The 25,928-nt window shown below is 40.1% G+C and overlaps 1 protein-coding gene across 1 annotated transcript; it reads right to left on the bottom strand.

Moving 5' to 3' along the window:
* Positions 1–686: 686 nt before the first annotated feature.
* Positions 687–25,070, bottom strand: mybpc1 (myosin binding protein C1; the record flags this gene model as incomplete). The annotated part of the gene is made up of 32 exons (XM_079551440.1): positions 687–784; positions 2,557–2,743; positions 4,367–4,503; positions 4,973–5,132; positions 5,594–5,733; positions 5,834–6,029; positions 6,707–6,795; positions 6,878–7,045; positions 7,947–8,081; positions 8,771–8,959; positions 9,038–9,142; positions 9,224–9,383; positions 9,464–9,600; positions 9,674–9,780; positions 9,843–10,008; positions 11,004–11,170; positions 11,550–11,655; positions 11,884–12,008; positions 13,729–13,861; positions 14,304–14,470; positions 17,039–17,095; positions 17,592–17,643; positions 17,713–17,830; positions 17,892–18,040; positions 18,145–18,255; positions 18,637–18,678; positions 19,056–19,097; positions 19,802–19,849; positions 20,459–20,689; positions 21,310–21,411; positions 22,536–22,562; positions 25,049–25,070. The coding sequence occupies 32 exons, from the start codon at positions 25,068–25,070 to the stop codon at positions 687–689; spliced, it is 3,873 nt and encodes a 1,290-aa protein (XP_079407566.1).
* Between the last annotated feature and the right edge of the window lie 858 nt (positions 25,071–25,928).

Below are 25,928 nucleotides of genomic sequence, written 5' to 3'. Positions count from 1 at the left end.
GTAAAGTAAAGTGCACGAGTTCACCAAACCTCTTTATGAGGTTACCCTAATCCTGAGTTTGATGTCACATTCATAACCTCTTTAACCAAACCATGACTATAGTTGTTACTCTGAGATTTCTCAATACTGGTGTCTCTCTTCAGCAATAGCACCTAAAAAGAAAGAAAGAAAAAAAAAAAAAGTTGTTCCTTCTCTGGTGAAAAGTAGACATCTTACATGTTATAGAAAAATGTAAAGACTGGCATTTCTTTGATATTTATCTAACAAAAAAAAGATCTGTAAATTAAGTTTTCAAATGTATCCCACTTTACCAAAATTCACCCGATGCAACGGAAGGCATTTCCTCACTAAGTCTTGTTGCTTTTGGCATTGATCAATAGGTCTGAGTGTCCAAAACTATCAGAACATGTTGTCCACAGTTGTTTATGGAAAAGGCTATCGCCCAGTTGAGAATGGTCACATGATCCACTTTTGAGTCCCAACCCACCAATTGAGAATCACTGTTCTAGCTGATTCGAGCTTGTAGACTAAGCCTACACGCACAGCTGATGTCCAATAATCTTGTGCTCGGAGAAACCCGAAACATCCTTGTTCTTCATTGACATCTGCATGTTGGGATATTCAGGTGAAGGACGATTGTCCGGCGGGTAGAATGTGGGGTGAAAGTGTCTCATTGCACAATGAATCTACTTCTCTTGCTCAACAATCTTCGCCTCGTTCATGTACTTGTCGATCAAGTGTAGGGGCACTCCCCGCTGCATGAGCTCATAAAAGGTAAATCCCCCTGAAAACAATGGAGAGTTTACAATAAAACTTTACATAGATCGGCACCTTGGAAAGAAGGGTAAGAGGAAGAAAAACTGTAATACGAGACAAACCAGATGCATTAAATGGAACAAAATCAAGACTTAAAATGCACACAATTGCTGAATCAAATCGTGTCCTAATTCCGAACATTGTAAATGATCACTTATTGTTATTATTATGTTTCTAATTATTATTACATATTTATGACAAACATACAAACTACTAGTGTATGCGTATTCTTGGGTTCTTGTTGTATGTAATTAATAAATCAAAACTTAAGTTTACTAAATTCTTCTTGGACAGAGACAAATGGAATTGGGACACAGTTTGTAGAACTATGGCAAATTATGAGAGATTGCTGCTTTTACTTCGACACAATGCCAAGCCATGGAAGTTTTTAAATCTATTAAGATTAAAACTACACCCTTATGTGCAAAAAGCTCTGAATGGAGCTATAATTTCTCAACATTCACTACTGATAGATCAGTTTGCAATAAGGGAGAGTGTGGTGTTAGCTTGCCATATTTTATCGAGCAAAGTAAAATCTTGTAGTTGCGACTGCTGTTGTAAATACAGTAAGAAAATGTTAGGTTGAACAGACTTACCTTTGGGGTGCCACAAAATACCTGAGAGGTAGTCTTTGGTATTACTATAGATGTTTAGATTTCAAAGACTGTGTTAGAGTTGGGTAGCGAGGAGCTGTGTTAAATATGTCCCATGCACAATATTGTATTAGTATATAATTACACAAATATCTTGTCTTCTACTTTTCAAGACCATTTGCACTAAACTAAGTCAACCAGGGAGAGTGAAGTTAAATTCTGACTGAACGATGCATAATGAATGACATAAGCTTCATATGCCGGGACCATATGAAAGCTTACCTTATATGAGAACATACATTCACAATTCTTGAGTTTGGACTGGGGGAGAGAGAAGAGAAGAGGGGTTAACAAAATGTTTATATGAGGTTATGTGTGCACCAGGGAGTCCCACAGAGTTACGGAACTCTCTAAATGAGGAGTTACTGTGCTCAGACACTACAGTCACTTGAAATGAAGTCATTGCAGTTCATAGTTGACACAGAAACACAGGTCTTAATGTTATGCCTATGGAGGTGTGACTAGTATTATAATATTCAGTATGTGGTGTGTGGTCATGATGGAGAAGATGACTGAATGGACTGAAAAACACAGGGATAAACCTGCAGTAAAGGTCCTCCAGATGTTCACTTCACACAAATGAAGGAATTACTGATTTTACATTGGTAAAATTGTGCTAAATACTTACGTAAGCACGGCTCACATGTCCTCGCCATTGATTTACTGCATGACCTATCATGGCCTGGCTTCCCAAATTGAAGTTGTGAGGCAATGATTTGTTGCCAACTATATATATAACTATATATTTTTACTTCAGTATTTCATGAATGTTGTTCAATTGCTCTCCAGTTAGAATTAAGCTTGTTCAAATCAAGAATTAGTTTTGTTTGTGCAAATACACTTTAACCAAATTTATTTTTATAATATTTTACATTGTTGCTTGGTTTTGAAACTACTGCTGATTTTCCAGTCGGAAAAGGAGAGCGTGTTTTGAACATACTGCTCCCATGTACTAGTGCTAGGTCAAGGCAAAAATTACAAATCCATTGAATTCAACCAAAACCAGAAATAGGGATTTGGGAAATCAAACTCAAGAATAGGTGATAAAGAAGTCAATGCTAGCGATTGCTTCCTGGTTTGCACTGACCTTTGACTTCCAGTTTGCAGTCGACCTGGGCCTCCCCAAGGTCATTGATGGCCTTGCAGGTGTACATGCCGCCATCATAAGGACTGGGCTTTCTGATCTCCAGGGTGCAGACTCCTTGGTTACTGAACATTCGATAGCGAGGGTCATCTAGGATGGCTATTTTATTCTTCATCCAGATCACTTTGGGCTACAAATTACAGATGAAGTGTAGGATCAGTAATATGAAATTGCGGTCTGTTTTAAAATGTAAATGAATCAATTCAACTGGCACCATTTATCTTACTGATTACATCCATAAAATGGTAAATGGTAAATGGTCTCAACTTATATAGCGCTTTTCCACCTACATTAGGCACTCAAAGCGCTTTACAGCAGGGATCCACTCACCCATTCATATCTCAACATAAATCATATCTCAACACCCAATCAAATCTCAACATAAGGTGTTTAAAGGAATAGGCCACCGTTTTTTAAATACTGAGATATGTTCTTACTTTACCTTAGACGAGTTGATGCATAGCTGTCTGGTCTTTATGCGTGCCCTTAGTTTAGCCTCTCCTCCTCTCTTCTCCCCTACGTTTTCCCCTATTTAAATACGGTTACATGAGAATTAAAACATGTCGATTTTCTAAGCGGATAAAAGTGGCCGAGTGTGTAGCGGCCGGGATGAGGATCAGCACCTCCAAATCTGAGGCCATGGTTCTCCACCAGAAAAAGGTGGTTTCCCCTCTTCAGATCGGTGGGGAGTCCTTACCTCAAGTGGAGGTGTTCAAGTATCTCGGGGTCTTGTTCACGAGTGAGGGACGGATGGAGCGTGAGATCGACAGACGGATCGGTGCAGCGTTAGCAGTGATGCGGTCGCTGTATCGGTCTGTCGTGGTGAAGAGGGAGCTGAGTCGGGGCAAAGCTCTCGATTTACCGATCGATCTACGTTCCCACTCTCACCTATGGTCATGAGATTTGGGTAAGGACGAGATCGCGAATACAAGCGGCCGAAATGAGTTTCCTTCGCAGGGTGGCTGGGCGCACCCTCCGAGATCGGGTGAGGAGCTCAGTTACCCGGGAGGAGCTCGGAGTAGAGTCGCTGCTCCTTCACGTCGAAAGGAGCCAGCTGAGGTGGCTAGGGCATCTGTTTCGGATGCCTCCTGGTCGCCTCCCGCGGGAGGTGTTCCAGGCATGTCCTAGTGGGACAAGGCCTCGTGGAAGGCCCAGGACACGGTGGTGGGACTATGTCTCCGAGCTGGCCTGGTGTCGCCTCGGGGTCCCCCCAGAACAGCTGGAGGAGGTGTGTGTGGATCGGGAAGTTTGGGCATCTCTGCTGAGACTGCTGCCCCCGCGACCCGGCCCCGGATAAAGCGGAAGAAAATGGATGGATGGATGGATGGATAAAAGCGGATCGAAGTGCTCCTGGTGTTATTACACCTTGCAATATAGTTCCCCTTTTTATCCGCTTAGAAAATTGACTGACGCTTAATTTTGAGTAACTATACTTGGATTGTGTAAAGGTTCATGTAACAATATTTAAATAGGGGAAACGTGGGAGAGCTTGGTTGCTTCTAACTTCACCTCCGTTTGGCCCCATAGATGAGGAGAGGCTAAATGCTAACGCCGTGCTCTGCTTACGTGACTGACAGCACGCGTAAAGACCAGACAGTTACGCATCAACTCGTCTAAGCTAAGGTAAGAACATATCTCAGTATTTTAAAATGGTGGCCTATTCCTAATATTTACAATTATCATATAAAATATAAAAAATGACATTATATTATTACCTGTGTATATTAGATGGTCTACACAGCACACCACCTACCCTTGGGTTGGCACGAACACTACAGTTCAGAGTCGCATTGTATCCAGCGACAGCGAAAGTGTTGATCAGCGGCTGGGTAAACTTGGGCGCCTCCTTGAAGTCACGGTCACTGTACTCGGGCATGTTTAGCTGCATGCCTGTGGGGGGAAGGGTAAAGGAGTGGGGTTTTGCATGATACTGGCGCTGAGCTGTATCATGTGGGGAATTCCCTATGTGATGAGGGAAAGACAATGATTTTTGTTCATTCATCAACAGCTGAGATTGCAACACCATTGTTTAAGGGCCTGTCAGTCATTGCTTGGCACTCACTGTAGGGTGGAAACCATCACTGACAGTACCTTCAAACGAGCTGGAAAATATTTAAAACATAATAATACAGAAAAATGCCACACACATTTTCTTGCATGTGGTTTTCATGGAAGCATTTTCCTTATCAAAAGACAAAGTACACTATCAAGTAACAAAATTGTCCCAAACGAACAATTTAGACTTCATATTAGTGTCACATCGAGATTTAAAAGGAGGCAGTAATACGCAGCAAAGATGTGATGAAATCGGTCTTCATAACAAGAGCTGGTCTCATATGATCTAGTTAGTTCAACATACCTTCTTTGACTATAAGGGCACTCTTCTTGGTCTGAGTGGCAGTTTCGCTCAGTCCACACATGTTCTCAGAGAAGATCCTGAAGTAATACTCATTGCCCACGACAAGCTCAGTGATAGTAATGCAGGTGCGGTGATAGTGCTCAATGCATGTGTACCACTCCTACGGGACACGTATGAAAACCGTCAGACTATTTGAGCCAACAAACAGGTATTTTCCGGACTATAAGTCATTCCAGAGTATAAGAAAAAATCATAATGAAGAAGAAAAAACATATATAAGTCGCACCAGCCGTGGCTACTCCCTGGGTGTGGAGGTGTAACTAGCAGTACAAGCAGTAAGAGTAACCTCCACTTTTTGCCAGTCCCTGACAACTTTCTCACTCACTCCAAACTTTCTTTCTGCTGCTCGATTAACGTTTTTTAAATCTTCAGTAGCAGATACTGGTACACAAGCCTAGAGCGCCCTCTAGTGGCAATCAGCGTGAAACAAACATGTGAAATTATATATTTTGGGATATAAGTCGCACCTGAGTATAAGTCGCCCCCCCAGCCAAACTATGAAAAAAGTGTGACTTATAGTCAAGAAAATACTGTATTTTTTTCAAAAGGCTTTCATTTTACCATAGTTTTTGTGTCTGCCTTCTGAATGGTGTAGCCAGTTATTGGTGCATTCCCATTGTCTTTCGGTGGTGTCCAGACCAAAGCTACATTTCCTCCCCAAACATCTTCAATTGTAACTGACTGAGGAGGTTCAGGTAAATCTGGAGATGAACAGTGAACAGCAAGTGAGCCAACAAGCTTTGTATATGAGCTTAATGCAGTTTGTGCCTTGTTTTGATGATGTTAAATACATTTCCTCACCTACTATTTGGATATCAATGATAGCTGTGTCCACGTGATTTTCAACCTGTACGGTCAAATCATACTTCCCAGAGTGACTGCGCTCGGCTTTACGAATGAAGATGATGCTATCACAGTCAGTGTTGCGAATGCTAACGTGGGATTGCTCAATGGGTTTGCCTTCTTTAAGCCAGGTGACCTTTGGCCTGGGTTTTCCCTAAATAGCAAAGCAGATATGTCAACGTAATTTTAGCTGAATTTCTGTTGGCATCAGTCAACTTTAGGGCTGGGTACCATTAAACGATACTAGTCTGGTATCGAAAAAATGCTGTTGGTCCAGGAACTAAAGGAAGTGACTTTCACTCAAATAAACTATTATTTTCCAATTTTCCCCCATTTCTCCCCTATTTATTCCCATAAAAAAAAAAAATTGCCCAATGTTTTCCCCATTTTTTTGTACACATTTGTGTTTTTGCCCCAATTTCTTCTCATTTTCCTAATTTTTCCACGTGATTTTTGCTCATTTTTTAATACTAATATTTTCCCTGTTTCCCCCCCATTTTCTCCAATGTTTCCCTATTTTTTACTCAATTTATTCTTCATTTTCAATTTTTCATTCTTTTTGCCACAATTTATCTGAATTTTCATCCATTTTCGGCCCAAATTATTCCCCATTTTTCTCACATTTCTTAATGTTGGAGATAAGCCCGATATTGTAAATCTGCAGATCTTTCACACGTTTTGTTTTCTAGTTCAAGATGACAAATATTTGAGTATAGGGATCGGAAAAAGTATTGTTCAGGTATCAGTATCTAAAAAAACAAGTATCGTTAAAGTACTGATATCGAAACAAATGTAGCAGTACCCAGCCCTTGTTAACTTAAGTCACATTACCATGAATGGCACAACAAGGTTCACTGCCTCTCCAACTCTGCGGGTGTATGTCTGCTTCAGATGACGTGGCACACGGATCTTTGGTGGTTCTGAAACAATATCACGCTTGATTTATATTTATATGTGATTGTATTAACATTATGTTCATGATCACTAAGCTACAAAACTTACCAATCACCTCCTTGACGAGGATAGAGTGTTGAATTGTTCGTGGAGTACTAGACCCAGCTTTATTAATGGCTTTCACACGAACTAAGATTTTAGACTCTGGTTTTAACCCTGTGATGGTGTACTTGGTCTTCTCTGTCAACTCTGTGTTAGCTGCAGTCCAATCATCAGCTAAAGAGGGAATAATACAGAAAACGTATCTTCAAACTGCACATTGGAGACAAAGCTCAAGTACAGTTGTGCTCAAAAGTTTGCATGCCCTGGCACTATTTTTCAAAGAGTATGAAAGATAACATTGCCCCCTTTAACATCAATGACAGCTTGGAGTCTTTTGTGGTTGTGGTGGATGAGGTTCTTTATTTTTTCTGATGGAAAAGCGCCCATTCTTCTTGGCAAAAAGCCTCCAGTTCCTATAAGTTCGTGGGCTGTCTTGCATGAGCTGCACGTTTGATATCTCACAGTGGTTCAGTGATATTGAGGTCAGGAGACTGAGGTGGCACTAACGGGGCCTTCACTTTATTCTGCTGGAGCCAGTGGCGTCAGCGAACCAGCTCCATATTTCACAGGACATATGGTGCACTTGTGTTGTCAACAAGGCCAATGATGAAAGGCCTAAGATCAAAAGTGCTTATTGGAACTGGAGGCTTTTTGCCAGGAGGAATGGTCCGCTTTACCATTAGATTATATACAGAACCTTCTCCACAACTTCCACAAAAGACTCCAAAGCTGTCATTGATGTAAAAGGGGGAAATACATACAGAATACATACAGAATTAAAAACATGGGGTATGTAAACTTTTGATCAGGGTCATTTTGGTACTTTCTTTATTCATTATGATATAAAAATAGCAAACTAGCAAAGTTTTTTCACCATAAATGGCTTCACACAACCACTAACTATGAGTGACAAAAAAAGGTTTGTGTTATCTTTCATATTCTTAGAAAAATGGTCAAAAACTCTAAAATTCTGCCAGGGTGTGTAAACATTTGAGCACAACTGTATAAATAGAATCTGATTATTTATAATGGGCTAAAACACCCTGTACATTATTATAACTATTGTGAATCTTACTTCCTTCTATGCAGTATTCCACCACATATCCATCCAGACCAGCTGCTCCAATGGTTTCAGGTGGACGCCATTTCAAAGTGACAGAGTTATCTGTAACATCATCTACAACCAGCATGGTGGGTTCACTGGTCACGGCTGTAAGAAGAGAAAAGAGTCCAATCTAATCTAATATTACATCTAATCTATAATAATATTAATAATCTGCCCTTGGCTCACTGCTGGACACGTGGCTATACCAAACTGTGCCAAGGTCCACTCCACTCATTCAGGCACTAGATTCACATAAAGGCAAGATGGGTAAAGTGTCTTGCCCAAGAACACGAAAACGACAACCAACACCCACTTCACGTGTTTTCGTCACGTCATGGACACGTGAAAAAAGCGTGAGTCTGTCTGACTGGTATGTCACTGCATCAGATCCCATTAGTCCAAGCAATTGTCTATGGCAATGTTCTGAATCATATTTAACTCCTATTGGAGCCTCTGGCAGACCTGTTCTTCTAAACCTCTAATCCACAGATGATTTGGCAGCCATTATAAAGACATATTTAATATCCCCCAAAGCTCCAGCCTGCCCAGTAGAGGTCACAGTCAGAATGCCTGGGATGGCGTGGTATGTGGACGAACAGCTGTGTCACTGGGGCTCCAAGGGCAGATCACCCAGGCAGCCGACCATCAGAACAATGATAATCTGCACATTCTTGTAAAACAACAGTAGAAAGGCTGTCCGCTGCAGTGCATATAAGGTTTTCTCAGAGAGCATTATTAACTGATAGTTTCAAATACGAATGTCAAGACTGCTACTATTTAAGTCCTTTGCTTACCAAGAGGAATGAAGGCTTTTGATGGATCACTGGGTTTGGATATCCCTATGGCGTTAACAGCAAAAACCCTCACTTCATAAGGAACGCCCTCAATCATCTTCTTTGGTTCAAAAGACGTTTCCTTGATCAGGTCAAAATTTAGCCTCATCCATCTTGAGCTCTGTTTCTTTTTCCGTTCAATGAAGTAGCCTTTAAATGGAATAATGTTAATTCTCTTTTATTTTACCCATAATGTAACAACAGCTAACAGCACCGGTGTGGGATTACCTAAGATTGGGGAACCGCCATCATATTTAGGAGCTTCCCATGTCATCGAGCACCAATCTCCACCCACGACGGGGACGAGAGGAGCATCTGGGGCATCAGGTATGTCTGAAGACGATAATCACCGTGTTATACAGCCTGACGTAATGAACTCCTTAGAAATATAAAAAGCAGAAACAGTTACATTACCAACAACTTTGATTTTGACACTGGCCGTGGCCTCCCCAGCTTCATTCTGGAGAACGATTTTGTAGTTTCCTGTGTCTTCACGCTCTGTCACATCAATCGTCAAACTGGTCTGGTCTCCGTACGTCTCTGCCCGGACACGATGACCAGACTCAAGAATAACCTGTGATAGGAAAAACCTTGATTTTGTGCTCATCGCACACACAAAAAAACATTTTTTTCACACAAAAGACAGGGCCTCACCCTTTCACCCTTCATCCACACCACCCTGGGTGCCGGTTCACCGCTGATGGGAACCTCCAGTCGGAGTTTGTTTCCAGCTACAATTACCACAGTGTTGTCTGGAACGTTCAAGCTGTCCAAATGAACTTTTGGTGGATCTGGAGGAAAAACAACAGTTATTACTTTTTTCAGTGCAGATCTGTCTATTACCAGCAACACAAATGTGTGCACCAATGATGTGAACTTTGGCAGAGAGGCTTTGAGAATATCCCTCAGGCACAAAGGTGTAATCTCCTGCATCATGCAGGGAGCATGTTTCAATTTCCAGTCGGTGGATTCTGGGACAGGAAAGAAAACATTTAAAAACAGATCTCATGAGAAATGTGTCTGTAATATTTACTTGTTCCGATGAATTATGTTGATGCGATCATTTGGCTGGATCAATTGTCCATTTCTGTACCAACGTCCAGGAACATTGCCTGGGTAAATCTCACAATGCAATTTAATAGGCTGTCCCAGCCTTACGGTCATATCTTGCAGGTCCTGGTAGATCTTAAGGGGTTTCACTATTAAAATTGAGAAAACAGTTCGTTACTACAAATGACTCAAACAGAAGCCATTAAAGGGGGGGTATTATGTGAAATCGACCTTTTCAAGCGTTACATCATGTTATTATGTCATTCCCTCATTAAAAACATGCCTGAAGTGTTGCCTTGGCCCATTCACGTATTTTTGAGTAATCTGTAAAAACTTTGATGGCGGCCATTTTAGGGATAGGTTTGACGGAGTGCTCCTAGGAACGCCCCCACCTCCTGGAGACGCCTCCGAGCTTTTGTCACCAGCCGAGTAACCAACCACTGCTCCTCAGCAGAACCCCCTCCCCACTGATGCCACAGACAGGGTGTGGAGGGGGCGTGTCGGAAAGGGTCAGAGGTTCTTAAAGAGACAGAGGCCTATTTCAAGACACTCGCTACAGCCATTTTGAGAGAGCAATTTTATACAAGGCAGTTATTTTAATTTACTGCATTTACAGACCAACAGAAGGTTGCGTCATCATTGTAGTGTGCTATAGACTGGTGATATGTGATTGAAAAAAACATAATACCCCCTCTTTAAAGCAGTATTAAGTAACTCATGACCCTAGAGGCCTTAAGCCCTACTGCAGGTGTCGTAGCATGTTGTGTTTATTTACTCATTAATTGTCCGTGAAAGTAAATACCACACTGACAGAAAAGACAAAGGGATATTGTACATCCGATTACACAATGGAGATTTTTTTTTTCACTCAAACTTGGCTGTAAATACTGTTTAAGTGGCGCTAGCCCGCAGTTAGCTTTGCCCGATAGCCTGTTAGCTTCTTCTTCGTGATTCTATTAATGTGCATGGGGGGCTCTGACCCGGAGCAGGGAAAGTTGCGATTGTGGTTTTCTGGCCAGAGACACCAGGGGGAGATGAAAGACACCCAATCATCCCATTAACACTTGTATTAACCCCAGAGGGACGACAAAAAGGATTTATGACGGTAAACAAGTCACTTCGTACTGCTTGAAATGCTACTTACAGTCAACCTGCACATGACACTCAGAAGTGCCCCCACTGGCCATGATGGAGTATGTCCCAGTGTCCTCTCTGGATGCGTCATCTATCACCAGGTAATGTTTGTTGCCTTCGCTCTTTACTCGATATCGGGAGCGGACTCCTGTTGGGACCTCAACTCCATTCTTCATCCTGAAAAAAAAATTGGACAAATCATTTAAGCTGCTATAAATGTAAAAGGCATTTGAGATGTTCAGAGCAACAACCAAAAATGTTTCACAGACAATGTACGTCGTCTAAACTCATATAGCGCGTTTCTACCTACATTAGGCACTCAAGGCGCTTTACAGCAAGGTACCACACAACCCATTCACACTCTCTTTCACACACCAGTGTACGCAGACACTGGAGGTAAGGCGGGTGAAGTGTCACTGTTGCCCCATGTGTTGTAGTTTTCAAAACAAATAAACTAACAGGTAACTATATAAGTTTAATATCTTTACAACAGCAAAGAGCGACCAGATGTAATAACACCAACTACAGCTGCAGCCTTAATGTTAATGAATCTCACCATTTGACTTGAGCACCTTCCTCGGACACTTCACACTCCAGCTCAATTCGTTCATTGACTGTTGTCTTCACGGGATCAAGACTTTTTGTGATCTTAACTGGCAGCTCTGAATTAGACACAAGGGAAATTGATTGAAGACAAAATATCACAGCCTTGCAGACGGCCCACACTTTTCTTCTGCCACAAAGACAAGAATTTCTGTTCAGTTCCCATTAGATAATCTTTCTCACTTCATTAAAGAATGATATAAAATAATCAAAAACACTGGGCATACATTTTATAGAATGGGCCATGTATAGACTACAACAAAAAGTGGATGGAATTAAATGAATACCTTTCACAAAGAGCTCTGTCGTGCACTTATCATCTCCAGCAGACACCGAGTAGGCGGCATCGTCGTTCAACGTGCAGTTGTTAATCACCATAATCCTCTGCGTTCCTTTATGCTCAAAGATATACCTAAAATCAATCAATCAATGAATGTATGTATATATGCTGTATATACGAACACTATATATATACACATACACAAAAGAAGTTATTAGGTCAGTGATATTGAAGTGATTATACGCGATTGATATGTGCCAGTTAAATAGTTTGTGTTCAAGTAACATCCTAGTATTATATAGAGCCTATAGTTTAACAATGAGGTGGGATTTGTCTTTTAACTCTCCAAGAGCAGATTCTAGGACCTGGTTAACAGTAAATAGCTCTGTAATTACTGAGCCCTTAAAACAAAAGCGTGCTTGACGTCTTCTCGTCAGCACAGAAGAATTAGGACGCAATTGTTGTCTGTTGATAAATATTTAAGCCTTAATATGGTAATAGGTAGCACTTTATTTTACACTGCCCCTGATACATTGTACCTGCTAAATTTAGTACGATGTAATGTGCGCTGTAACAAACGCAATCGAATAATATGTATTTGTAGATTGGAGATACATAATGTAATAAGACATAAGACCCTATGACCCTAACCTTATTACATTATGTACTTCCAAAGTACTAATACACATTTTAATCCATTGTGTATGTACTACAAAGGTACAAGTTATTATTGTTACAAAGCAGATTACATTGTACAAAATTCAGTTTTGTACAATGCAGGTAGTGTAAAAAAAAGTATTTGTAATTTCTGTTAGAAGCAGCTAATTGCCAGTGGCTTAGGCAGGTCCCTGTCATCCATCCAGAATTATCATATCAAATTCAAGAATGCCGTGAACATAAACTATTTAAAATACATAAAAATCACATGATGGGTTCTGTTTGCAACAGAACAGTGGATGGACTTACTTCCTTTGACTTTAAGTCAGCAGGGAGCCAGAAAGTGCCGGATCACAGTGACCAGGCAGTAATTATGGCAGACAGGAAGGAGCACCATGATGATGATGATAAACAGATAAAACACAGACACATCATGCCTGGAGGTACAGTATGAATGTAGTTACAACAACAGAAGCAGAGCCCTGAATGAAAGAGGGCCCGAACCAGAAAACAGCAGAAACCACCCAGATGGCTTTAACACTGCATGGCTTTGAACTACAGTGGTAGACACTGATTTGAAAATACTTTTGAACTTCACAATGAGATAGTTTTGACCAAATCTGAATAGCCTTTTCTACAAATTTGTGGTTTCAAATTCTTCAGTGTTTGACGGTTTGACTACTTTTAAACTCAGTAACTTACCAACCTCTCTTTACAGTTGCACTATGGTCTGCAGAGTTTGTTATGATTGCCTCTGTTCAGTAGCTATTGGTGCAAGAGAAACCTGCAAATTCAAGATAACGCTCAAAGCGCTCATGAAAGTTACTAAATTTATCCTCCCACTGTGACAAAGCCAAGCCTGGTTAAAGACCTGTAAAGGAGGTGCCACATTTTCCTACATAGGACAGAGTTAATGACACAACATCCAATGACATATTCATTACCAAATACCAATGGTTCACAGTACAAGTGAATTGATAAGTATGGCGCTTATGCTATTTTGAAATATCATCAAATATTTCATTGTGTATATACGTGAACCATTGTCTTTTACAGACGAAATGAAACATTTAAAGTGCAGTAGAAGAGCAGTGTTGTTTCTCCTTAAATGAATGAAATTGTAATGACAATATTCATTCATTTGAGTTTTGTTGAGGAAGTGATAAATACACAAAATACAAATCAAATCTCATACTTGGGAGTTGGTCTGATTTCTTGTCCATTCTTGTACCACTTCAGATCCACTGTGGGGTCAGCCAAGTCCACAACTAAGCGAATCTTCCCTCCTTTATCTACCTGATATGCTGGTTCCAACTTCTTTGCAAATGCTACAAAAACAAACATGTTTGTCTCTCAGTCGTCACCCATCGGAGTAGAATTTCTTTCTTTTTAATATTTCTTTAAATGTTGTTGACTGCACTGGGTTGGTTGAGTTGAGGACACTTTCATAGAAGTTTGTATAGAAGTGAGACACCCTTAAAGGGACTACACGGAGTTTAAACATGGTAAACCTATGTATTTTCCTCCCCCTTTATGTTCCAACAATGTCCTAAGGTGTAGAATGAGCCCAGACCTGTTCACCACAACTGCCTCTAAAATCCTGCACTGTCACTCAAAAAGGTGTCACTTCGGGTCCGAATTGCCGTCATGCACGAGCTTAATATAGAAGGTGCAGTTACACGTATGACCTGAGGTGGCAGTAGTGAGAATAAAATGTCTAACTTGCATCTAGCCCCTTTAACCAACCAAATACTTAAAAAAAAAACATACCTTCACTTTTCTTCTCCTCTTTGGGTATCTTCTTCATCCTCCGTAGCAGACCTCTCAGATCCGTGATGCCATACATAAATGCGATCTTCTCATACTCATCTGGTCGGGCACCTTTTAAGATCTCCCACACATCTACCTCTGGGGTGTCATCTTGCTGCTTAGGCTCCCTGGTGACCCCAGATAAAGTCAGAGTGTGAGGTCAGGGGTAACAGAGCGGTGTTTGCAACGTGTCCTGTCGAACTATTCAACGACATGTTATGATCAAACTTTGAACATGACAAATTAACATCACATTTTTGCTCCTTAGCACATGTCACACAAAGAGATGGGCATGGAAAGATGTCTATGGTTTACATTATTGTGATTATATCTCCATGATCAGTGCATGAGATAGACCCACTGTGGTTCTGGTTAGAATAGAAGCTGTGGGGAAAGAAGTTGCTAAAGTTTATAGTCATGTGAGACTTGACGCAGCATGCTTTGTATAAAACGAGATATGAAGGGTCAGCTTTATTAACCTCTTAACCTCCGCCGGAACTGAGCACAGTTTCTCCAGGTGGACTTTACCCAAATCTAAAAGTGTCTCGAAATAAGCGTCGAAATAGCGACAAATCAGGGAAATTAGGATGAAAACGCAACAAAAAAGAGACAAAAAAAGTGACAAAAATTGGACAAAAAAGTGGCAGAAAAGTGATGAAAAAGTGAAGAAAAAGAGACAAAAAAATGAAGGAAAAGTGATAAAAAGCAACTAAAAAGTGATTTAAAAAAAAGTGATAAACAAGTGATGAAAAGTGATAAAAAAGCAACAAAAAAGCAACAAAAATGTGATGAAAAAGAGACAAAAAAGTGAAGAAAAAGTAATAAAAAAAAAAACTAAAAAGTGATTAAAAAGAAAGCAACAAAAAAGTGATTAAAAAAGGAAAAAAGAGAAAAAAGTGAAAAACGTGAAAAAAGTGAACAAAAAGAGACAAAAAAGTGATAAAAAAGTTGCAGAAAAGTGATGAAAAAGTGAAGAAAAAGAGACAAAAAAGTGAAGGAAAAGTGATAAAAAGCAACTAAAAAGTAATAAAAAAAAGTGATAAACAAGTGATGAAAAGTGATAAAAAAGCAACAAAAAAGCAACAAAAATGTGATGAAAAAGAGACAAAAAAGTGAAGAAAAAGTGATCAAAAAAGTGACAAAAAAGTGAAAAAAGAGAGAAAAAAGTAAAGAAAAAGTAAAGAAAAAGAGACAAAAAAAGTGAAGAAAAAGTAATAGAAAGCAACTAAAAAGTGATAAAAAGCAACAAAAAAGTGATTAAAAAAGGAAAAAAGTGAAAAAAGTGAAAAAAAAGTGATGAAAAAGTGATGAAAAAGTGATGAAAAAGTGACACAAATGAGTACCAAAAAGTTATACAAAAAGTGATAAAAAGACATTAAAAAAAGTGATGATGACATGGCAACAACACATGGAGAAAGACCCGTTTGCATCAATTTTGTCGGTCTTAGCTTTCAAATGAGGCGCTACACTGGCCATAGGCTGTAATGCCGAACTGGAGGAAATGCGCTCGGTTAAGGCGGGGGTTAAGAGGTTAAAGAGATTCGTGGGTGGTGGTGCGATGATGGACATGGGGCACACAGTCCAACAGATATTCTCCTTTGGTGTGGTTTAAAATGTTGTTATACAATGATCTGTATGTAACTACATCTAACATGCAGGAACGGAAAAAACCTGCAACCTGTACTTGAAATGAGAATGATAAATTCATGAAGCTGGCCCATCCCTTTGTTGTAGGTTTGAGTGATCACTTCAGAGATGCTTTCATAGTGTTAGAGGAATTATAAACATGATGAATAAAACACACTAGTTACAAAGTGAGAGTGTGGACAGGACATGCACAGAAAGGTTAGTTTAAAAACATTCAGCTCTTTTGAATTAGACATTCTCCCAAATGTCTAAAAGGTTTAAGGCTGAAAAACACAGAGCTAACTGGGGTCTAACTTTTCATTTGTTTCAGGCGATTATCAAGAGGCTGTAAAACAAATGGGGTTTGCTTTCTACATTTCAAAAAATTAAACAATAACGACAAAGTAGCAGTAACACTATTTTACAGCAACATTCGTCTGGACCCGACCATCTCAGTAATGATTCAAACGTGGTGCACTCTGTCATAGGGCACTTCATAATCAAATGAAGTGCATCGTTTATAACACGTGCCCATTTGCGTCATTCCTGGTGGAGGGAAGGCAAGTAGGAATGCTGCCTACAAATGAAGTGTTACCGGACTACGAGAGGCCAACACTCTTGCGCGGCAAATGTCTAAAGCTACACGTCATGCCGGGGACTCTACAGGATTACTCACCGCAGTAAGGTCTAATTGTTTAAATACTTATGGTTTTCACTCTACTAACCTTTGATGTCTGAATATGCAGGGAAGAAGAAGAGACAAGCCCAAAGTAAATGGATAATTTCCGTGGTGAACCTGTTTTAATTTGTGGTCACAATCAGACCTGCCCGTTAAACCCTATACGGTAAACCTTTAGGGCCACTACAAAAGTGAATGAGAAGGAAGTACAGAAATGCATTGTCTTTACTCTGCTGGATTGTTTATCATACCCGAAACATCCAAATAATGTAGGATTAAAGTATACTCGGCACATGTCTTTGATTTAGGACAAAAATTGCAAAAAACACAAACAACAAAAAAGTGAATATTGAAAAATAAAAATCCACTCAGCGCTGACTGTGATTCTCACCTATGTTTTAGAAGACCACTAAAGTCAAGCTCCCCTGCATCTTCTTGTCCTTCACTGCTGTTGTTAACAAGAAGAGATTAATGAAGACGTAATCAGAGGCAAGTACAGGCAATACAAAACAATGCCTAAAGAACAGCACAAAGCAATCGCTCTGATGCCAACTGTTCATTAGCTCGCACGGCTAACACAGTTGGGGCTTGCACAAAATTTATATTTGTCTGTTTAGGCTCAAATGGTTATTTGTGTAAGACTCAGAGCCGTCCCGGTAACATTTCCACAATGTTTCTGCCAATATTCCTTTGCATCAACATTGTGCTAATGTATTCAAACTGGGATGCTTTGCATTGTTTTCACTGCACATTGTTTGATGGGAGATCTAAAATGCAGGAGATGGCCTTTCATTGAAATACTGAATATTTGTTTTATATGGTTGACTGAAAGGATAAACTTTCAATTTTTACCTTTCAAAACAAATCCTTTGTACATTGGATCATGACTTTAAATATCATTTGAAGTCATGATCATTTGTTCACTGTATGAAACATTTTGTTACCTCCTTTTAAAAGCTGAGCGGATGTCAATGTTTTGGGAGCTCTGCTCAGTTTCTGCAAAAGAGCAGCGTGTGAATAGATGAAGGATGTCCATCTCTGAGTTACTTGATGCACTTTACCGACCTTTAACCTCCAAGTCAAAGGAGCAGCTGTCAAACTTGTCCTTGTAGGTGACTTCACACCTGTAGTTTCCAGCATAGTTCTCTTTGGCTTTTATGATGTGCATCTCAAATGTGTGGATCTGTCAAGAGGTCAATGAATTGAATCTGGAATCCCCCTGTCAAAAATATGATGTCATGTACCTTTGTAAGCCTCTCAAAGGTTTCTTTCAGCTGTAAATGCTTTCCTGTCTTGCTGGCGAGATCCATCCATTTCCCTTTGAACCACTTGACAGTTGGCTTACGGAGAAGATCTTTGGCCTCCACTTTTGCAACAAAGGTGATGTCTCCACCTTTGGAAAAATATTGAAGTTAAAATTGCAAGGAATTGAAGAGTGTCCCTGTCCAAGTCATCAGCATTAAAATGTTCTGTAACCATTCCTTCTGGTCTACTCACCCACAGGCACAGTGCCACTCTGCGGACTCTCAATGAGCAGGGTGGACCGAGGAGGCGGGTCGATTGGCTTCTCTAGGTCGTCTGGAGCCGGGCCATCTCCCAAAGACCACACTGCTCAGTTAAAGAGAAAAAGAAGCACATTTTTGACTCGTAATTGAACAAAATGCCATTTAAAACAGTCAACCCACCTTTGACCTTTTTCTGTGTGTCACCAAAGAAAATCAACAAACAATATGACAGTATCTCGCTTCACACATTCATACATCGGACAGAAGCACCTTGCTGCCGCGTTTAAAGCCACATGAAAATCAGCAAAACCAAAATAATTTTTGAAACCTTCAAAATAAAATTCATAATTCTTCATCCTCTTCAATACCACACCGTTCATTTGGAAGTTAAATCCACAGAAAGATAATTTCAGATTTCCCAAAAGACACATAGATGTTTGTGTTGTAACTCCTGAAACAGACTGTTCGACCACTACTTCATTACCTGAGTCCTTTCTCCCCATTGCTGGCACAGGAACACTATCATCTAAACAAAAAGAGAAATTTACAGCATATTGTAAAAAATATTACTGTAAAGTCCACTGAAGCAAACAAACACTCGTGGGGTTAAACCTTCAAGCAGTTATGCCTTACCATGATTTACATTTCTGTTATTACTATTAATTCTTTAAATTTTTATTTTGGTTATACCTAATGATTACTTTTAAAACTTCTTCGGGACTATGTTTAGGTTTTTAGGATTCTAGAAAGTTGAGAATTCTCCACAGATGCATGTTAACGTGTTAGAAAATTAAATCCGAACCATCTAAATCTTAAGATAGACACACATTTTGTTTGTTCAGGCGTGGTTCAGTGTATTGATAAGTACTGAAACAGTGCCAGGATTTAACAGAGGGCTCTTACTAGGCAGATCAACGGACAGTTTCTTGACTGAACTGGCATCTTCTGTGAAGAAAGCAGAATCATCATTGATGTTAATCGGGATTATCCTAAAAGTCCTTTAGAGCAGCAACATGTTTGAGTCTCAGCCAAGAATATGCCAAATCTCAAGGGACTTTCCTTCAAATAAATTAATAATTAAAGAGAATAGATGAATAGATAAATATGGGCAAACTATTTCAAATAGATCTTTAGATTTTTACTAAAATTACTAAAAACACCAAGGCTTGAGCAAAAGAGGAGGCATGTTAATTCTTCAAGCAGCAGGTTTGACTCAGTTTTCTTCAAAAAAAAAAAAAGTGAGACCTTCAATGAGATCATTCATCCATCCCTCAATATTTGTGTTTTTATAAACTTCTTTAAAAAAATCTGGAACAAAAAAGATTATCTAAGTTGCAAGAGCAAAAACATGCATATGAGTATTCACAAAATAAATGTATGTATTTTGTGCTCATAGAAAAGAGTGAAATGATTTCCATATCTGCAAAAAGAGAACTGTGGACGTATCACACAAGCTCCAGATGTATGCCAGAGACATACATCAGACCAGTTACATACCAAAGGGAATTCCATTGGAAATGTAGTCTATTGCATTCACAGAAAAATGCAGTAATAGCAAACTCAAGTGGGGGTGAACCCCCAATAGCTTGAAAAATCACAATAACGTATCAGGAGCGTTATGATTTTTCATTTGATTTATTGGTACCAACCTGTTGGGGGTGTTGGGGAAGGGCTAGGGGCTGCAGGAACCTCATCACCTGCAATAAAGGTTTGATTGACAAATAGACGCTCTAATACGTCCATGTGGCAGGCCAAAAGACACAGGAACAGTAAGGACCATCACACATGCGAGCGAGACACAATCTTCCATGGAAACATGCCGTTCTCAGACAGAAATATTACAAGTAAACACTAAATCCAAGATCAAAGTGTGGCTTGATTGATCCTTGTTTACTATGAAAAGGGCAAATCAGTTCCAGTATTTCATACAAGGACCAGTACTGTTTATATTGTTTGTCCTATATCTATTTTTAACCGGTTTATTGAACAAAGAGAAATATTTTCACTATTAAACCTCTTTACATGAGCCAACACAAACCTTGAGTATAATTTACTTTAATAATAGTTGTTTGTTAATTGTTGTGTATATGATTTTTAACAACTGATTGAATTAATGATATATATATTTATGTATGTTTGAAACCCAAGACCCAACAGAGAGTGAGTCGTATTAGTAGCTTAGTGAAAATAGACAAGGTGTACAGGATACAGGTAAGGTGCAAAGCAAGCATGTGTTAAGATGTCTAAGGTATTAGTATTATAGAACTGCAGGGTTAAAGGTGCGCATTCAGGAGAGACTGACTTACCAGGCGGTGGGGGAGAGCTAGGACTCTCCTCCTTTACTGCAGAGCTATCAGCCTCTGCCTCTTTCATCTCCATCGCACCACACTGAAGCTGGACAGAGCCATTCTCTGTGGGGCTCGGCTCCTTAGCTACAGCTAAAGGCTCAGTCTCTGCGGATTCTGGTTTCCTCACATCAGTCTCTACTGGCTCTTTTCCCTCTGTTACCGCTTCAGTTATGGCCTCTGTTATGGGGTCTGTACAGCAGACAAAGCGCCAGGCTAGAGCAGCAAGCATCGAGCAAAGATACTGCAGCATGGCAATATAATGCTTGCTTTGGACGAGTATGTTCAATGTCCAGACAGCAAAGGATATATTTGACAGTTTTGTTCAGTAATAATAATAATAATAATAATAATAATAATACACTGCTGTTTTCAGTGACAGCTGTCTGAGCATTAAATATACAATAACTGTTTTTGAAGGAAAACATTTTACCGATTTGTGCCTTGTTATGTTTTTTTTTCATGATCATAATTTACATTATACAAATCAGTAAAATCTTTCCATCTCAAACTGCCATATTTTTTGTGATGACTCAAGTGTCATGCACATTCAGCCACAGCATGAGTTAGTGACAGCATCACGCTTCAAGACAGTTGTGCTTCTTGAAAGGTCACAATCTCAAAGGCCCACTTCAATCGTACTCAATGATGCCTTTATACTTGAACATATAATCCACAGGTAAAGTGCAACTCCAGGCTACAGAGTGGATTAAGAAACAATTGTGACCACAACCAAAAAAACCCACTCGTGATGTGAGTGTGTGCATAGGACGCACATTCATAAAATGGTGGCAGTGGCAGTGTTTACGCACCTGGGGGTGGGGAAACCTCCAAGCAAATCTCAGGTAAAGGCAGGGCACCATTACTTTCGGAGGGAACACTTTCAGGGGCAACAGTTTCAGGGGTAACCATTTCTGAATGTGTGACAAATATACAGTATAATTGTGGATGGACCAGTGGCTCAATAACTACTGTATAAACCAGTGGTTCTCAACCTGGGGGTCGCGAGACAAATTTGGGGGGTCACCATATCATGTAGATAAAATATACATACTTCTTTTAGCATATAATATTATATTTTATTGTCGCTTGTGAGTGCTATTTTACTAGAGTGCCATTATATGTTCGTTATTTTATTCTAGCCATTTGTTTCTTTCTTTGTTTTTTAAGAATTATGTAGGCTAATGATCCGATTCCTCACGGTGTGACCCGAGCAGGGGGTCACAAACCCCTTTAACTGTTATATTGGGGGTCGCGGCTCCAAAAGGTTGAGAACCACTGGTATAAACTAACACAGTCTCAAATTCATACGCTACATTCATCTGTTTCAAATAATCTAGAAAGCATGGCACCAACTATAATGTGCCTGATCACTAAACTGTAATATAACTTAATAGTTGTTTTAATATTGGCAATGTTATGGTTGCGGTTGTATTCATTCAAATCTGTAGCTAAATACTGAATGAACATAAATCCTTCCACAACATTCACAAGTGTTTCATGCATTCAAGCAATACAGACACTCAAACTTCATTGGACGCAAATATAAGGACCGAGTTAGTTTTCGGTACAGGAGTGTTGATCAAAGTCTCATAATGAAGGATTTGTTTTATCCCATGGAATAACCACATGATGCTTTGTTTTTTCTTGCAATTTTCCACAAAAGTCCCGAAACCTCAACAGTGCTGGCAAATGCTGCACTCTCAAGATGCTGCAACTCCAAGGTCAAAGCCTAGCGCCGTAGAAGTCCAAAGGCATGCCAGCACCTTTCCCACCGGGTACATGAGCGTGCCAGCTGTATCAACACTCAGGGATCAGCCACTGGACATGGGAATGTCATAGATGCTGACAGCTTGGTTGTTGTGGCTCCTCTATGGAGCACAGCAGCACATCCAAGCTGCTGACTATTGCCTTCACATTTACACAACTGGGTTGACACATTTGCACCAATTTAACATGGCCTAAGGCTGTATGCCTTAGTGATGCTGCCTTCTTTGAAACTATGATTAAAGAGTGTGCAACTGCACGGCCCACTCACCTTCAGGTTGCCCATTCTGCATCTCATCTGGAAAAAAATAAAACATGGTTTCAATAGTATCAGTAGAATGCATTTCACATAGGCCACAATTTCATTTTAAGTATGAAACAAACTACTGTATAACTCCACCATTTAAATTCACTTTAATCAATGCAATGTTTCACTGATATCCATCTGGAATTGCTCCGGCTTGAATCGTTCATGGAGAGGACGCACTTTTGGAGCAGCCTTTGCTGATTGATTCAATTTCATCTAATTTTTGCCCAAACCACTTTTGGTTTGGTTAAAAACGGTGAAGGTTCAAGATGGATTCTTGTGTGTTTATAAACTGAGGGACTTCAGCTTGCAAGCAAGGAAAATCAAGAAGCACTGGGAATTTGACCCAGCTGATGTAGAGGTTAAAGCTTCTGCAAGCTCCGACAATTTGCTGAATGTCTCTCCCTGCTCTTAACCCTCTCTTACCCTGTGCTGTCCTATCCAATAAAGCCCACAGGTCAAACATCCTTAAAAAACTGAAGCTTATTCGCTTTGATAACACCTATTAATCCTACAATTCTCAAGTGTCTGCCATGAAGCCACCTGCAGTTTCTCCTGCCACTCACAAGCTTCACAATGCTACCATTGTGTTATGATTCCAAGTCCAATTTAGACACCCCCACATCACTTAAAAACAATGTAGCTGGCTGGAGGGCCACAGTCCTGCCAGGTCACATCATGTAACCCTGAATGAGACTTGCTCCTTCACGGTCTCATCATCATTTGGATAATGAGAGTGGGGAAAGGTTTTGTTTTACCTCTCCCAGTGCAGCTGACAGGCAACAGGGATTTTCAGCTGTTGGACCCACTGGCGTGCAGACAGAGGGGCTCATTCTGGCTATGACATGAGCCAAACTGCTGGCAGCATCATTTTCCCTTTTATAGATTTCTATTGTTTTAAAGGATTAAGTATATTAATAGCTCATTTGGTATTATTTTCCCTTACCTCTTTCTATTTGATACTTTGATATCCTAGGTGGTCGAGACGTATGAGATCATGGTGACAATACCCTGTCAACAATTGTGGAGTGTATTCTTCTAAGTGTTTGATTTATGAGGTGAATCCATGTTATGGCAGAGAATGGATCATGTGTTCTCACTTGTGTCCTTAATAAAGATTGAATGAATGAATGAAAATGAATGAATATGACGAGTGGTATGACAGTAAATTTCAGGTGAAGACACTGCACTTAGGACAAAGGCTCAAAAGATACAGAGGACCAAGGTCAGGCTTTTGACTGGCGCATGGATGACCTCTCAGTGATCCAGTGAGTGTGCGCAGAAAATGAGGAGGAGGGGATTGGAGATGGCAGGAAACAAGGGGAGAGGATTAGAAGTGCACTCATTCTGAACTATTCAAGGGACAAGAATCCTATCCCAAGAGCCCTGAGCAACTTAGGCCCTCTGTCATCTCTGAATGGGCCTTTTAAAGGCCGGAGGCTGGGGAGACTAAAACAACAGAGGCCTCCTGCTCTTCAGCTGTTCAGATTCATTTAAAGAACAATATACTTCTTCTCACATTTATTGGCTACTCTGCGCTATCAGTTATTTATGGACCGTGTTTTACCAGACTGGCATCCGCTGCATCTTTATCCCCACTGCTTTGTCTCTGAGGATCAGATGTTTATGGCAATGAAGACCCAGGACGCAAATGTTGAGCTTGTGCACATCAGAAAATCCCAGCTGATGTCCACACTGTTTGATCTGGCACCCCAAATGTCAATGTCTAAACTTTTTTTTTTTCTTCCAGGATGTCTATAAACTACAAAACAAATCTAATCAATTTAATGGTGATTGTGAAACAGGTCAATAACTCAATAAGATCTATTAAAACAGCGATGTATGTATCCACTTCACATAAGCCCACATTGATTGATTTTAGGAGCAAAGCAAACAAGAGAGTGAGAGTAATGCTATAACTTACAGGCTTTCTGATGGGGTGTGGCGTAATGATAGAGGTGTTTTAGGTGAGGGTAATGGTGGTCTTGAACTTGCGCTATAACAACTGCCCTCAATGTTTTTGGCTGACGATGAGAGGACGAAAGAGCAGTCATATGACCTTTATTATCATCCCTTTTATAGTTTATCCTTAGGCCAGTTCATCCAGTGTGAATGATCTGGTCCAACAGCATAACTGCCAAGCCACTGCTATCAACATTCCTCCCCTTGGCCTTACCATTGTCTATCCTTGGCTTGACCAGCATATAAATCCCGCTCTCAGTAACTATATAGTATCTTTGCACAAACTCAAATCTTCTTTTGTCCTACATGCAGGCATCAGTAATACAACACCACAGTCAAAGTCACCCAGGAACCAAGCCCTAAACCATCCCTGAAGATACTTACATAGTAGATATTTGATAGTGATATATTACTGATTATTACTGAATATGTAGTGTGCCATTTATCGTGATTTAAGTTGGCACATGTACAGGTATATAACAGGTATAAAGATGGCATGCACACAGCAGTCTGACCTTTCTTTGTAGGTTCTGGCATCCTGAGTCCCTCTTGTCCCGAGAAAGGCACAGAGAAGAAACAGTGCAGGCAAATGTGGTCAGACCAGCTTCTGTCTCAAGGCTCAGTCTCGTTCTGTGTTGGATGGATGAGATGATGGCACAGTTGCAGCAGTGGCACTTCTGGGATCCAATGGGCCTCAGTGATGTGGGTAGTGGTCGACAGTCTGCAAATCTGGAGGAGGAACAGGCACAGATCAAAATGGACAGGCTTAGAGGCCTTATATACTGAGGTACACGCTCCTCCTATCTACAATGGAAACCTGTACACTCTAACATACTACAGGATTACTCTGTTCAATTTGCTGTGTATAATTAATTCATTTGTGAATAACTGTAAACAAAGCAAAACATAAATCTGTGTGTGACCTTAGGACATTATGATTTTGATGACTGAGATGGTATGATAATTTAGCCTCCCAAAAAGAGGGATTGTTAGTTTGATCTGGTTGATCATAAAATGTATATGCAGTATGATGGTTAAAATACAGAAAATTAATCTAAAAGAATTTATAAAGAAGATGCATGTTGGGCCTGCGCTGGGCAACTAAATACCAAATGGTATTTAAGTGCATTATTTTGAGGGAAGACATTGTATTTGCATGAATCATTATTTGGTATGACCCAAACTCCTATGACCCAAAGTTTCTCATTCCTAAAGGGAAAGTTTTAGATCTCATCCAGCGAATCACTGCCAAGTGCTAGATAGCCATTTAATCTGAGGGGAATGCTGTCTAACAACAGTAGGCTTTCTGCCCAGGCAAATAAATACTGGAGAGATGCCTGGGCCATACAGCCTATAGATAGAAACATGTGACAAAGCCGGACATTTCACAAGTGC

Source organism: Gobius niger (assembly GCF_951799975.1).
Source record: "Gobius niger genome assembly, chromosome: 2".
Taxonomy (NCBI): Eukaryota; Metazoa; Chordata; class Actinopteri; order Gobiiformes; family Gobiidae; genus Gobius; species Gobius niger.
Note: the sequence above shows the minus strand (reverse complement) of the source record. Positions and strands in the feature narration are given on the sequence as shown.